Consider the following 14,202-nt stretch of genomic DNA (forward strand, 5'->3'; position numbering starts at 1 on the left):
CTGACGTCGGCGGGGCGGAGCCAGCGGGGGCGGTAGCGGTGCCATGGCGGCGTATCCGGGGCAGGTGGGGTCGCGGCGGGACCGGGGCCGGGGCCGGGGCCGGGGCGAGGGCTGCGCCGGGGGCGGCAGGGCGGGGGTCGCGGCACGGAGGGGGTGCCGGGGTGAGGGGCGGGGGGGCAACGGCGCGGAGCGAGGCCCGGTACCGGCCGCACACCGGCTCTGCCCCCTCCCCAGGGCTTCCCCGGCGCAGGACAGGCCCCCGGCGCGCCCCCGGCCGGCCCCTACCCCGGTGCTCCCTACGGCGGGGGGCCGCCGCCAGCGCCCGGGGCGCCCTACGGACAGCCCCCGCCCGGCGGTCCCTACGGAGGGGCGGCTCCCGGAGGTGAGTGGGGCCGCGGGTCTGAGGGGTCCCTCCTGCGGCGGGTACCGGAGCCCCTGGGTGGCCCCGGGACGGGGGTGGGTGTGTGAAGGAGCGTTCCCCAGCCCGGTCCCGCCTGTATCCCGGCCCCGCTCCGTGCCGGGAGGGGTCGGCTCGTTGCCCCTCGCCCAGCTCAGCGGAATTCGCCGAATGGATGAAATCGCAAAGCCTCGGTTTATTATTTTAAAATCCTGAGGAGGAGGAGAAGGAGGAGGAAGGTGCCGGAGAGGCCGCAGCCCTGAGCACCAGCAATAAAACTTCACAGCCACACATCGATCTGGCGGGTGTATGGGGCGGGAGCTCCAGGGGTCACTCCCCAGTCCCGTGCGCCGTCCCCGGGGACAGAGCAGCCAGCGACCTCTCAGAGAGGACATGAGAGCCACTGATGGCCTCTCCCTGCGCAGGTAATGCCCCCCCGGGCGTGGACCCGGAGGCCTTATCCTGGTTCCAGGCGGTCGATGCCGATCGCAGCGGGTACATCTCCGTGAAGGAGCTGAAGCACGCGCTGGTCAACTCCAACTGGTCGACGTTCAACGACGAGACCTGCCTGCTGATGATAAGTGAGTCTGGGCTCTCCCTGCCCCCCCCGCCCTGCTTTTGAGCCTGGTCTGTTCGAGCAGAGCCTCTGTCGGGGTGCAGCCCACCCCAGCCCGCGTTCCCCTGTTACTTGAGCACCACTTACCTGGGCAGCTGGACTCTCTCTGGGCAAACCGAGCAGCTCCAAGCACCCTTTTGGTGGAGGGCATGAGTCAGGGGCCCAAAACACAGCCTGGGAAAGGGACCCCTGCTCTGCATGAGGCCGGGCAGTCCCCAGCTCCTAGAAAGCCGGCGAGCAAAGGGAAGGAGAGGTCCAGTAGTGAGGAAGAGTCACAGTGTTCTCCTGCTTGCCCCAGCATCAGGTTTTGGTGCTGTTTCTGCTGGCCTCTTATGAATGAATGATCCCAGTTGATCTCAGTCCTGGTGAGGAAGGGCTTCTGGGGCCAGAGCTGGGTGGTGGGGAGCTGCAGTGCAGATCCTGAGTTCTCTGGGAGTTTCTGCAGCGTGTCCTTCCTCCACTCCTCACTATCCTGCTCCCACTCTTCGCTCCTTCCCCAGACATGTTTGATAAGACCAGGTCGGGACGCATAGACGTGTACGGCTTCTCAGCCTTGCTGCGCTTCATCCAGCAGTGGAAGAACCTCTTCCAGCAGTATGACAGGGACCAGTCGGGCTCCATCAGCTTCAACGAGCTCCAGCAAGGTGAGAGAGGAGCGGAGCCACCAGCCTGGCCCTTCCTGAGCTCCTTAGGGACTGCCGTCTGGCTCTGCTTGGTGTTTATTTCCAGCCCAGCCTGGTGACTCCTCCTGGTGCTGTCCCTGCAGTAGGGCTGGGTGTCTCTGAGCTCCTGGGTGCCTCCCACACAGCCATGGCTGCAGTCCATGCCTGTTCCTGGGCTGGGGCACGCCGGACTGGCTAAACCGGCCGTGGCAGAGCTGACGCTGAGCCTTCCCGTGGGGCAGGAGATGAGGAGTCACAGCAGGGCTGTGACATGAACTTCCTTCCTTAAGGAAACTCAAGATGCCCCCACCCCTAATGGCATGTGGCTAAAGCCTGTTTTCTGGGAGGAACTCTTGGGCGTGTGTGTCTGATGGAGGGGAAAAATGTCCGGAATTCGTGCCTTGGTTCGGTTCCTCCCTCCAGAGAGCCCTGCCCGCGCACACCCACCGTTGGAAGAGAACACCACGGGGTGGTGGGAGATGAGGTGTGTGCCAGTGCAGGAGAGGGAGGGCACAGTTGTTCTGCATCCCATTGGGAAGGTTTAATCTGAGTGTTTCTTGCTCCCAGCTTTCTCCCAGATGGGCTATAACCTGAGCCCCCAGTTCAGCCAGCTGCTGCTGGCCCGCTACGCCCCGCGATCCTCCAACCCCGGCATCCAGCTCGACCGCTTCATTCAGATCTGCATGCAGCTCCAGAGCACCACCGACGCCTTCCGCGAGAAGGACACGGGGCTGGTGGGCAATGTGCGGCTGAGCTACGAGGACTTCCTCACGATGGTGGTGACTCGCATGATGTGACGCGCTCGGCCGAGGGCTGTGAGCCGGCTGGGAGCCCTGCGAAACTCTCCGGGAGCAGCTGCCATCCTCGGCCTCGTGCCAGGATGTAGCCAAGCCTCCTGAAGAGCGAGCTGTTCCCCCAGGCCAGCTTTCCAGCCTGCTCCACCTGAGGAGCCCCGAGGCCCACTGGGTCCCTCCCAGCTTTGATTCCTTGTTCCCATTCAATGGCAGTGGGTGCCTCCATGCCAAACTGGAGCTCTTCTGGGGCCGTGGCACGGGTGGGACAGCCAAACCAGTAGCAAGCCTGTGCCGTGCCTCCCAGGGAGCGCTTAGATCTTCCCTCGCCAGACACATAAACAGAGTTCCACGCCACCTGCGCTGTCCCTCTGCTTGGTGGGATGTCTGCAGTGGAACATCCCAGTCTCAGCATGCTTTTGGGGACTTTCCAGTGACCAAGAGCTGAGCCTCCATTTGAAAAGCAGCAGGAAGGGCCCAAGCGATGGCAGAGCTCATCCTTCCTCGCCTCGCAGACAGCTCTTCCTCACTAGGAGCACATCCAGCTCTCAACTGTGCTGGAAATGCTCCGGCTTTCCTGGGGGGTCTGTGCCCCATCTCTCTGCGGGCTGCCGGAATGGGCCATGTTGCTGCCATCACACGCAGGATCATCAACCCCCCCCCCTTATTGCCAATGTCTTTTGGTTTGTCTCTGTCTGCTGAAGCCAAACTCAGAAACGGTTTAGAGCTTAAGAAATGGTTTAGAGGTTATTTTTACAGCTTTTGAATAAAAGGTGATGTGCGCTGGCCGCAGCGTGGTTCGTGTTTGCCGAGCAGCTCGTGGGGACGCTGGCCCACCCCGTGTCACCCGCCACAGGCCACGTCCCCCTCCTGCGCCCACAGCCCTGCTCTGGGCGCTGCTCCCAGAGCTCAATAACGCTTTCCTGAAGTTTGTTCTTAACGTGTTTCATGTCAACTTACAGAAAATCAGGTGCCGGCGTCTCCTGCTGAGATACAAGTAAAGATTTAACCAACACAAAGGTGTTTTTTCCTGTAGTTTTGAAGTGATGTCCAGGTGATTATCCTTTAATTGGCCTCGATGAGAAATGTCAGAGATGCTTTTTGAGAGACGCGTTGCTGTTACATATTTAAAGGAATTTTCAGGTAAGAAAATAGTTAAACCAGCGAGTAACTTATCTGGTGCGTTCCGAAGCAATAACCAGATGTCGGTGTTTTCCTCGGCTGCAGCCAAAGGCAGGACTTTTTGTTCTAGAGCATCGCCCAGCGTTCCAACAATACCTCTCGTGGTCTCCTGTTGAGTCAGAGCTGCCCGGCTTTGCGGAGGGGTTTGAAGCAGAGGTGGCAGGAGCTGGTGCCCCCCTCCCCGTGCTGTCACCCGCACTGCAGCTGTCACCCCGCCTGGCCTGGGCTGTTGTCAGCACCGGGGATGATGGGGGGTGTGTATGTCTCTCCCTCTGTGTGTGTGTGTATATATACATCTCTGTATGTGAGTGTGCATATATCTGTGTGTGTTTGCATGTCTATACACACACACACACGTGTGTCTGTCTCTCTCCCTCTCTTCTGAGGGCTGGAACATTTTTCACTCTGAGGGTGCTGAGGTACTGGCACAGATTGCCCAGAGAAGCTGTGGCTGCCCCATCCCTGGAAGTGCTCAAGGCCAAGTTGGATGGGGCTTTGGGCAACCTGGTGTAGTGGAGGGTGTCCCTGCCCGTGGCAGGGGGGTTGGAACTGGATGATCTTTGAGGTCCCTTCCAACCCAAACCAGTCTATGATGCTATGATTCTCCGTGTCCCGGTGTCGCTGCTCACACCCGCCTGTCCCGGGCTGTCGCCGCCAGGTGTCGCCGCGCTCCGCAGCGGGCGGTGCCCGGTCCGGGCGCTGCGGGGCGGGCGGCAGCGAGGAGAGAATAGAAATAAATAACATTTTGAAAAAAAGCAACACTTGTCCTCGCCACGGGCCAGCTCAGCTCTCCCCACCCCTCCCGTGGTCCTGCTGCGGTGGCCTGGGGGGCTGCGGTGGCTCTCGTGGCTGTGGGAGGACTGCAGTGGCACTGGTGGCCACGATGGCACTCCTGGCTGCATTGGCACGTCTGGCTGCCGGGTAGCTGCGGTGGCACACCTGGCTGCAGGACAACTGCAGTGGTCTGGGTGGCTACAGTGGCACTCCTGGCTGTGGGGTGGCTGTGGTGGCACTCCTGGCTGCAGGACAACTGCAATGGCTTTGGTGGCCTCAGTGGCACTCCTGGCCACGGTGGCACTCCCGGCTGTGAAGTGGCTGCAGTGGTACTCCTGTCTGTGGGGTGGCCGCAGTGGCACTCCTGGCCACGGTGGCAGCTGCAGTGGCCTGTGTGGCTGCACGTGCCCATGGTGGGTCCGGTGCTGGCCGCCGGCCTGGCCGCAGTCACAGGGAGCCGGCGGGGCCGGAAGGTGCACAATGAGCGGGGTCTTATCTCATCCCGCAGCCCTTCCTGGGGCCGTGGCAGGGTCCCCCTCCCTGGGACTGGGTAGGCTGGGGACAGTGAGGCCACACTCCCCCCCCCTTACTGAGTGGGGCTGGGGAAGGAGCAGACCCTCCTGGTAATGAGGCTTCATTTATTTATTTACAAATAATAAAAAGCAAAATAAATACAAAAAGTCTTAAAAGTACAGCCCAGGGTGGGAGGGGGGCGGGGAAGGGGCAGGGGGGCCTGGGCTGTGCTGCTGCGTGGTCCCCAATTGTGGCCCTACCGGGAGAGGGATGCCGTGGGGCTGAGCCTTCCTCTGTCTCCGCAGTCCCCAGGGGGGTGGCAGGGGCCATAGCACCATAGGGACGGGCAGGGGGGGGACGGTGGGGACCCCAGCCCACTCTCCAGCGAGCAGCCCCCAGCTCGGGGCTCCTCCAGCCCTGGGAACACGGCTGAACCCCCCGGGGCACTGCTGGGGCATCTTATCCCTCAAGGTCCAGGGGATGCCTGGAGTGAGGGGGTGTGTGGGGGCAGATATGGGGGTGCAGGACCCCTGGGGATCCCGCTGCAGAGCTCCCCCAGCCCTGTGCTCGCCTGCGCTGGGAGGAGGGTGGTGAAGCCACCAGCGCCGGCTGGGTGGGATGGGGGGCGGCTGCCTTTGAAGAGCCCTCGGCTGCCACCAAAGCCCAGCCAAGCCCCGGGCAGGGGGATTAGTGGGTAAATCCCACGGGATGCGAGACGGGCCCTGGGGCACCCCCGGCCGCACGCCCCGTGCACGCGCCACTGCACCCAGCCGCCGCGTCAGCACAGTGGGGGCACACGGCCCCCGGGGGATGGGGACCCGGGGGACAGTCCCATCCCCCTGCCCCGTGGAAGGGGGGCTGCGTGAGGGTCCCACCCCATGGGTGACCCCAGGAGGGGACGGAGGGGCTGCAGTGCTGGGCAGGGCTGTCGTAGGGATGAGGACATCTGTGGGGCTGGGGGGGCCCTGGGGTGGGAGGGCCGTGGGCAGCGGGGTGCTCACTTGTGGGGCATGTCCTCCATGCTGACACGGCCCCAGACGCCCACCACGAAGGTCTCCACCTCGCACTCATTGATGCCGCGGGCGATGCGGAAGTGGCCGCCCTCGCCCCATGCCGTGCCCCAGGAGTTGGCCGCAGTCTGCAGAGGGGACACGGGACACGGCTCAGCACTGGGTGGCCCAGCTGAACCCCCTCCCCGCCCCAACCTGTCGCTGGATCCCATTTGGGCATGGGAAAGCAGCACTTGTGACCACCCACCCCCATGACTGAGCCCCAACAAACTCGTGACACCCACCAACACTCACCCAGTACTTTTGGGTCTGGCCATCAGGCAGCTGCTCTTCTCCCCACCTGCAGCAGGAGGGCAGGATGGTGAGCGGGGGTCACCCGGCACCCCCTTGGGCTGCAGACATCACCCCCCAGCACCATGACAGCAGGGTGCTGTAGACCCCGCTCGCTTCCTGGCCCCAGCACGTCCCTGAGGGCCAGCCCGAGGTATTTACGTCCGCTCCCGGAACACAGGCAGGTATATTTAGCCATGGGGAGAAGGAAGGAAGCCGCCGGCACAGGGTGGCCGGCACAGGGTGGCCGGCCCTGCTCCCCTCCTTGGGCTCTGCACCTCCAGCCCACGTCCCTCCTTTGAGGGGGCTGAGCACCGCACGCTCATGTCACTTGTGGCCACAGCCCCGGGGCTGCCATCGGCCCCTGGCAAGGCTCCCCACCATCACGCCCTGCCCCATCCTTCCCTTCCCACTTCCACTCCCTGGAGGAAGGGGATACCTTTCCTCCCCCAAAGAGAACGGTTCTCCCACCCGGAGCAGGGCTCTCCGCACCCCCTGAGCCCCCCTGAGCCCCCCACTTACCCGGTGATTTTCACTGAGTGGGTCCCATGTCGCTGATGCTTCGGGCCCTTCCCCTCGGCCACCGGCGTGTGCCGATAGATCCCACTCTTGTACATGAAGAAATCCTCGTGCACCTCCAGGATGGCTGGGGGCAGGGGGAGAGGGTTTGGTGACACCGGCCATGCCCCCCCGGGGGACAGGGGACTGAGCTCCCAGGGCTCCTCCTCCCCCACAGCAGAGGATACGGGCACCAGGGACACAGGGCATCACCCAGGGGGAGCAAAGGTGGCAGCCAGCTCCTCCCCCGGGCGATGTGACCAGACTCAGAGGAAGATTAAAAGAAATGAAGTAAACCAAAATCAACTGCCAAGACAGAGATTAAATCTCCGGAGTTAATGAGCAACAAGGGCAGCATGACGGGCACCCCGCGGCTGGCAAGAGCACGGTGCTGCCCGGGCACGTGGCTCGACATTAGCCAGGGAGAGCAGCCGGGGTGGGGGATCCTGGCTCCCACCCTGGCCCCCAGCCCCAGGCAGAGCAGCTTCCCCCACCCAACTCATCCCCCCCGGCCGTCGCAGCACCCAGCTTCGGGGTATGCGGGTGGGGTGCCCCCACCGGCTCCCTACCTTGCACAGGGCCGTTCTCCAGCAGCTCCTTCATGATCTCCTTCTCCTACAAGAATGGAGCCGGATGATACCGGGGCCGGGACCCCCAGCACTGCCCTCCCCGCTCCCTGGGGAGGCGTTTTGGCACCCACGGGTGGGTGCTGTGGAGATGCTGGGTGGGGAAGCGGCTCCCCTGGGGGCTCCGCAGCGGGTTTTTCCCGGCTTTATTTCCAAACTCGGCTTTCCCAGGCAAACCACCCCAAGCCAAGCCCCTTCCCGCTCCCCATGCCGAACGGCTCCTGCTTCGCCCACGCTGGCGGCTCGGCCCATCCCATCCCCGTCCCGTGGGCACTCACGCTGGAGGAGAGGCGGTAGGCGGGGGTGGACTGGTAGATGTGGTTGGCGTGGGTCTGGGGGTTGGGGCAGCGTGCCGTCGCCTGCCGCTTGCCCCTGCCCGTGGAGCGGCTGTGCATCATGCAGGGCGGTGCCGCCGGCTGGCTCTCCTGGCTGGTGAAGGGGTAGCACTCGTCCGTCACCACCCTGGGCAGAGGGACAAGGACATGAGGAGGGGAAGGACCACTCGGCTCCATCGCCATCCCTATCCCCATCCCCAAACCCCTCTGCGCTGGCAGCCCTCGGTCCCTGCCTGCCCAAGGGTTCTCCCCAGGTGAGCCTTGAACCCCCTTATCCCACCCCAGCACCAGGGCAGCCTCCATCCCCCCGTCCCGTCCCATCCCGTCCCGTCCCCACTCACCCTCGCCTGCGGAGGTACCACCAGGCACCATCCAGCCGGCCCCCGCTGCAGCCCCGCTGGTTGCGGGTGTCACAGGACAGGAGATTTTGGGGTGACAGGGCGGGCGTCATGTGTCCCATGGAGTGGATGGAGATGCGGTCCGAGGCGACGGCTGGGAGCGAGCAGGGGGTCAGGGAGCAGCGGCTGCTCCCCGGGGTCCTGTCCCACTCCCTGGCCCCGCAGCAGCAGGTTTAGTTCCTGTCCCCACCGGCCACCCCATCCCGTCCTGTCCCGTCTCACCCGCCGTGGAGAAGGCCCAGGAGCCGGCGCAGTTGCCCTGGTCCAAGGGCTCATGGATCATCCCGGGCCACTTCGCGGCTGCGTCGAAGTGGCGGGGCAGCACCTCGTTGGAGTCCATGTTCATCTGCGGAGGCAGAGCCGAGGCATGAGGGGTGCTCACTGCACACAGACTCCCTGCTCCTTCCCCACCACTCGCAGCAGCCCATCCCCAGCAGCTCCTGGAGCATCCTCAGAGCCGTGGCCCCCAGCCAGCGCTCGCATCCCCCAGCCCCACTGCAGGGTCCCTCGGAACAGGGACATCCATAGCCCTGGCCGAGTGTGACTGGGATTCGGGTGCCCCCTTGTCCCAGAGGAGTCACATCCCTCACCTTTCCCTAAATTTGGGCTTCTCAACCCCAGTGGCTCCTATACAACAACAGCACCAAGTGTCCGGTATCGGACCCCAGCTGTCCTGTCACAAGTGCATGGCACTGGGTGCCTCGAGCCCCTCATTGTGGCCTCTGACCGGCCCTTGCCTGGCCGCTGACTCACGTCCAGCCTTTCCGCTGGACATGGTGCCCCCACCCCGGCCGTGCACAGCTCAGCCTTCCTGGGGAGGACGCGGCCGTGACACCCGGCTTATCCCAGTGCAGGAAGCACTAAAATTAAACCTCGCCGGGAGTCAAGGCCACAGCGCTGGGCGTGCACCACACATGACGCTCGCTCCCCGACAGCACCCATGGGACCCCCGGCTGCTGCCCGCCCCCAGTGGGGGCACCAGTTTCAGGTGCAGCCCGAGGGCAGGCGGAGGCGCCTCGCTCGCAGAGCGCTGGCGCAGCCGGCTCTGCCGACTCAGCAGCTGCGGGGCTGGCTTTCCGATGGGAAACCAGCACGGAGGAGCGGGGGAAAAAACAACACTGGCCGCCGGGGGATTGTCAGGGGGAATTTGCTGAGCTGCTGTCTCCAAACACAAGGGCTGTGCGTGGCACCCACCCATCACGGCCCCTTCCCTTTCTCCCCCCGGCTGCAGAGCCCCTTCCCAGGGATAGGGACATGGCGAGGACATCGTTAGCCAAGGGAATGGTGAATCATTGGGTCCAGCCATGGGACAGGCAGGCTCAACTCTTGGCGTGCCTCAGTTTCCTGTTGCATCTGTGGCGACTCACGTGCATCTCGTTCATGTTCATGACAGTGGGAGAGGGCCGGAATGTGCCCAGGCGGTACCGAATCCCATCCTCCAGCGTCATGCCCCAAAACTGGCTGTAGTTGGTGGCTCTCCAGCTGCATGAGAGGAGGGAGCACAGCTCAGGGGTGCCCTGAAAACCACCAAGGGCTGAAGGATCCTTTCCCCACCCTCCCTGTGCCCGGTCCTTACCCGTAATTGCCCCTGTTGATGGCGTCGATCAGCTCCCCGTCCATCAGGCAGGCATGATCCTCACACTGCCACTGCCCACCGGGGACACAAGTGCTGCAGAGGGGATGGCACCAGAGGGGACAGTCAGCTGGGGAGGGACAGTGACCTTGGGTGCTGCCCCTCCCAAGCTGGGGACCCCCTGCCATCATGGGCAGCCAGCAAGGGGCCAAGGATGCTTCTGTACTGGGGTATGGGGGTCACACCGTGGCTTGGCACCTTGGGATGGGGTGAAGCTGGGCCAGGAGTTGTGGGCAGCCGTCTGCATGGCCCTGGGGGCTGAACACCCCCCCGCCCCGGTCCCCGCAGGAGCCCGGAGGTCAGCCAGAGCATGGGACAGAAAATCAGCTGAAAAGCAGCCAGACCTGCAGACTTCAGAGCAGGGCTTGGATGCCAGCCCGGGGAGGGGATTCGGGGCTGGCTGCCCCCCCACCAGGGCAAGCCACTCCAGCCAGGTTAGCCAGGAGCCCTGCAGCACCCATGGGGAAATGTGGGGCTGGGAGGGTGATGTGCTGGGTCCGGGTTCCCCTGGGGAGCTCTGGGCTGTGCTCCCCCTGCACGGCGAGCAATGCTTGGCATGCTCCCTCCTGCCCGCCCGCCGAGCTCCCGGCACGCTCTTCCCTTTTAAGGAGCCATGCGAGGCCCAAGCCGTGTCCTGCCATTGCGGCCCCGATCCTGCCGGTGGCACCTGCACCCCAGCACTCGCCCCTTCCCCATCCCTGAGTGCTCCCAGCGCTGCGCCGGTGACCCCGCATCCAGCTGATAGCTCCTTGGGGACTCCCACCTCGGGGTGCAGACAGCTGGGTGCCCACAGCAGCCCCCTCTGCTTCACCCCAGCATCGCGTTTGGCCCCTGCCAACCCCCGAGGCCCCGTGGGAGCTGGGTAGGAATGAGGTCTGGGGTGAAGTGCTGCATGAATCGCTGCTCTCCAGGCACCAAGCGCAGGGGAGGAGGGTTTTGGCAGAAGAGCCTCAGCCCCTGGGGGCCAGCACTTCTGGGGAAGGGATGCTTCCCAGCAGCTGGGACAAGTCATCCAAGTGCAGGCTCGGGGACCTTGACCTTCCCCGAAATTGCCACCAGCCCTGCATGCCCCCGTGCCACAGTCCCAGAGAAATGCCGGGCAACATCGGGGCTTTGGGGAGGGATCGGGTTGGCTTTTCACCTTCAGCTCCAGCTCCCACACCTGCACACACGTGCTCACACACGTGCTCATGCCCTCGCACACACATCCCCGACGGAGCCTTTGATTTCCCTTATCTGCCGCATCGCTGCGAGGCAGCCAGCCCCGCTGTGTTTGCTCCTTGTCGACAGGCAGATCTGTGCCCGCAGGTTCCCCAATCCCCCACCTCCGGGATGCCATTAATACCACCGCAGCCGTTTCCAGATAAACCCCACGCTGCTTGCTAAATGCCAACAGCGCGCTCCTGGCGCACCGGGGCAGGCTGCGGGGCCGGATTCTGGCCACCTGGCACAGAGCCGCCACGGCTGCTGGCTGCCGACGTGTCCCATCAGGCTTGGGCAAGCTGGACTTGGACCGACATGGCCAGAAATGCCCCGGCAGTGCCGGGCCCCTGTTTGGCAGCCCGCAGCCAGCCTGGCCGCACGCTAACCTGGTGGAGCAAGCGGCTCCCACAAAGGCATGTGCTGAAATTTGGGAGGGGCTCAAGGCCCCGGGCTCTCCACTCCGAATATGCCAGAGCAAAGGCATTTGGCACCGGCTCCCACCACCCAGCTCGGGCCCCGTGCTCCCGCCGAGCCGGCTGCGGGCAGCCCTGGCGCTCACAGGCCCCCCGACGCCCCTTCCTCTGTGCAGACAGCATGCTGGCACCAAGCTGGCGGTGCCCACATGGCACGGGGAGCGCAGAGGCACTCACCACAGGTTGCAGTTCTCCCGGTACGTGGCTCCGGTGGGGTAGTTGCGGCCAGCGCGGGCACAGCCTGAATGGGAGAGGGGAGAGCCCTGGTGAGCACACCTCTGCACTGGGGGTCCCGCTGGCAGCCCCATGGCTCCGGTGTGGGAATGCCAAGAGGAAAATAAATGTGGTCCTTAGAGCCAGGCAGGTGCCTGGCTGCAGCTCGGCACCTCCAGACCTGCGTGCCCATCCAGCTGGGGCATGATGGGGACCGACTCGCAGCCCATGGTGCAGGGTGGGAGCAGGACTGGCTTGGTGCCGGGAGGGTTAACCGTGGGGCTGCCGAGCAGAGCCAGCCTCGCACACACAGTCTGGCGGGACAGGGATAAAGGGGCCAGTTGTACCCAGGCACTGGCTCTGCTCTGCAGGGACTTCTTAGAGAGCCTTGTGCTACGCGGCGGGGGCTGCCCGTGCCCCCCTCTTGCCCCCGTCCGCCCTGCCCGCCCCAGCTGCCGCGCGGGTTAAGTCAGGGCCAGCATCCGCCTGTCCCAGACATGACCGGGGCAGGCGGGACAGAGCCCCCCTGCCACCCCTGCTCTGCCCCATAGGTACGCACCGCTGGATCTGCCCCTCTGCTCTCCTGTCCCACACTGCCCTGTCCGTGGGGAGGTGCAGGGGACCTGCTGTGGGGCCATGGGCTGCTCCCAGCCCTGTTCTTGGGAGCCCAACCCCAGTCCAGCCACTTTGCGTGAGTTTCCCCAGCTCCGAGGGGTCAAGACTCCGTGGCTGTGAGGTGCCACGTCCAGCTGCATCCCTTACGAGGGGCACCAGCGGCATCACACAGCACATCAGGCACCCCAGGGCCAACCCCTGGCACCCACAGACCCCTGCCCAGCTGGGCTGGGGGCTGCCTCACCTGAGGCTTTGGGGAAGGGGGCCGGGATGCCCAGGCAGTAGTCCCAGAAGTCCGGGCAGCAGTCAGAGACGGTGCGGTTGCAGAAGAGGTCGCAGTAGCAGAGGGTGTCGTGGTAGGGCACCGTGCAGGCGTCGTCGCGGCCGTGGCAGCAGACGTCCCCTCGCTGGCAGTAGGACCCACTGGCATCGTAGACCCCATGCTCGTACAAGCCGGGGGCCAGCTCCCGGCGGGTGCGTGCCCGTGAAGCCAGGGCCGCCTCGGGCAGCAGCCAGAGGCAGAGCAGGGCCCGCAGCAGGCGCATGTTGCCAGCCATGTCCCCAGACCTGCAGCCGCTGCAGAGGGAGGGCAGTGAGCGGGTGGGGGGCAGCTAGGGATCCTGTGGGAATGTGGCATCTCCGCCACCCTACGCCAGCCCCATCCAGCTGGGTCGCCCACCCCGGCCAGCCCCCACCACCGAGCCCCCCCCAGGGGCACCTCGCCCTTTCCCTGCCCTCCCCCGGGGCGCTCAAAATCTTCAGGTTTCTTAACTCCCCTTGCGACCACCCCGGCTGCGGGAACCCGCAGCGCGATGCCCCAAAACACCGGCCGCCCCCCCGGGTGCCCACTCCCCGGGTGGTCGAGAGGCGCGGTGCCCACCCACACCTTAAACCCCGCTCCGGATGCTAAACCTCAGCGGAACGGGCCCCCCCCAGGGCACCCGGGGGGGCTGCCCCGGTCCCGGTCCCCGCCGCCGCGGAGGCGCGGCCGGTGCGATGAGCGCCCAGGTCTCAGCCCGCGGGGCCGGGAGGCCGGTGGAGACCCCGGGAGTGGGGTGGGGGGGCTGGTCCGGGGAACCTACAGGGAATCCACGGGGCACGACCCCCTCCCCTCCCGTTCTCCCCTGCCCCGTACCTGCCGCCCCGCCGTTCCGCGCCGCCGCCGAGCGCCTCCTCCGGCCCCGCCGCTCCTTATAGCCGCGCCCCGGCCGGGGGGGCGCGGGGAGGCGCCGGGGGCAGCCGCGATCCGGCCGGGCGGAGCGGAGCGGGGCGGGGGTCGGGCCCGGGGCTCCCGTCGGGGCGGGCGGGAGAATCGCGACCCCCGAGGCCCCCAGCGCCGGGATGCCCGGCGGCACCTCCTCCCCCGCGGATCCGGGGTTCTCCCCCGCTCCTGCTACCCATGCCCGTGCCCCCCACCCTGTGCTTTTGCAAACTAGGGGGTCCTGGCAGCCCTGCCCGCACCTCCCGCTCCATCCAAGGGGTTCCCCCCTGCTGCAGGGTGTGTGGAGAGAGGAGAGGAGAGGGGGGCTGCAGACTCCCCCCGCCAGCATCCCAGCAGCAGTGTGGGCAGCTGGATGTGACACAGGGACATCCCATCGCAGCCCAGGACACAAAAACACTGTCACTTGGACTCAGCCCCATGTCCCCACTGCCAGCGCCAGAGTCCAGCCAGTTACTCAGGACGCGGGGAGGGCGGTGTTGGCTGCCCACGGGCTCCGGTTCCCTCCGCAGCACCAGGGCTCACGGCAGGGCTTGGGCTGCCCCTGGGCCCCTGCCTGCCGCTGGCCTGCGAGGAGCATCTCCTGCCCGCTGCCAAAGGATTCCTCGAAGATGCCTCATGGCAGCCAGGACGGGAGGCACCGCGGGCGGCAGG

General features: G+C 65.5%; 2 protein-coding genes across 3 annotated transcripts; one reads left to right on the forward strand and one right to left on the reverse strand.

Moving 5' to 3' along the window:
* Positions 1–40: 40 nt before the first annotated feature.
* Positions 41–3,242, forward strand: PEF1 (penta-EF-hand domain containing 1). Of its 2 annotated transcripts, none has more exons than XM_086626269.1 (5): positions 41–64; positions 235–382; positions 823–978; positions 1,514–1,657; positions 2,243–3,242. In XM_086626269.1, exons 1-5 carry the CDS (start codon positions 44–46, stop codon positions 2,470–2,472), a joined length of 699 nt encoding a protein of 232 aa, XP_086482395.1. In that variant the 5' UTR covers positions 41–43; the 3' UTR covers positions 2,473–3,242. The 2 variants fall into 2 exon arrangements, with proteins under 2 accessions (XP_086482395.1, XP_086482394.1); XM_086626268.1 differs by having other exon boundaries at positions 44–64; positions 235–460.
* A 2,690-nt stretch (positions 3,243–5,932) lies between these two features.
* Positions 5,933–12,886, reverse strand: TINAGL1 (tubulointerstitial nephritis antigen like 1). Its single transcript, XM_086626257.1, has 11 exons — positions 12,574–12,886; positions 11,679–11,742; positions 9,769–9,861; positions 9,560–9,674; positions 8,415–8,538; positions 8,136–8,286; positions 7,738–7,921; positions 7,403–7,448; positions 6,798–6,921; positions 6,240–6,285; positions 5,933–6,073 (listed from the first exon to the last, which is right to left on the reverse strand). The coding sequence occupies exons 1-11, from the start codon at positions 12,884–12,886 to the stop codon at positions 5,933–5,935; spliced, it is 1,401 nt and encodes a 466-aa protein (XP_086482383.1).
* Between the last annotated feature and the right edge of the window lie 1,316 nt (positions 12,887–14,202).

Source organism: Tauraco erythrolophus, chromosome 24 (assembly GCF_009769465.1).
Source record: "Tauraco erythrolophus isolate bTauEry1 chromosome 24, bTauEry1.pri, whole genome shotgun sequence".
Lineage (NCBI taxonomy): Eukaryota > Metazoa > Chordata > Aves > Musophagiformes > Musophagidae > Tauraco > Tauraco erythrolophus.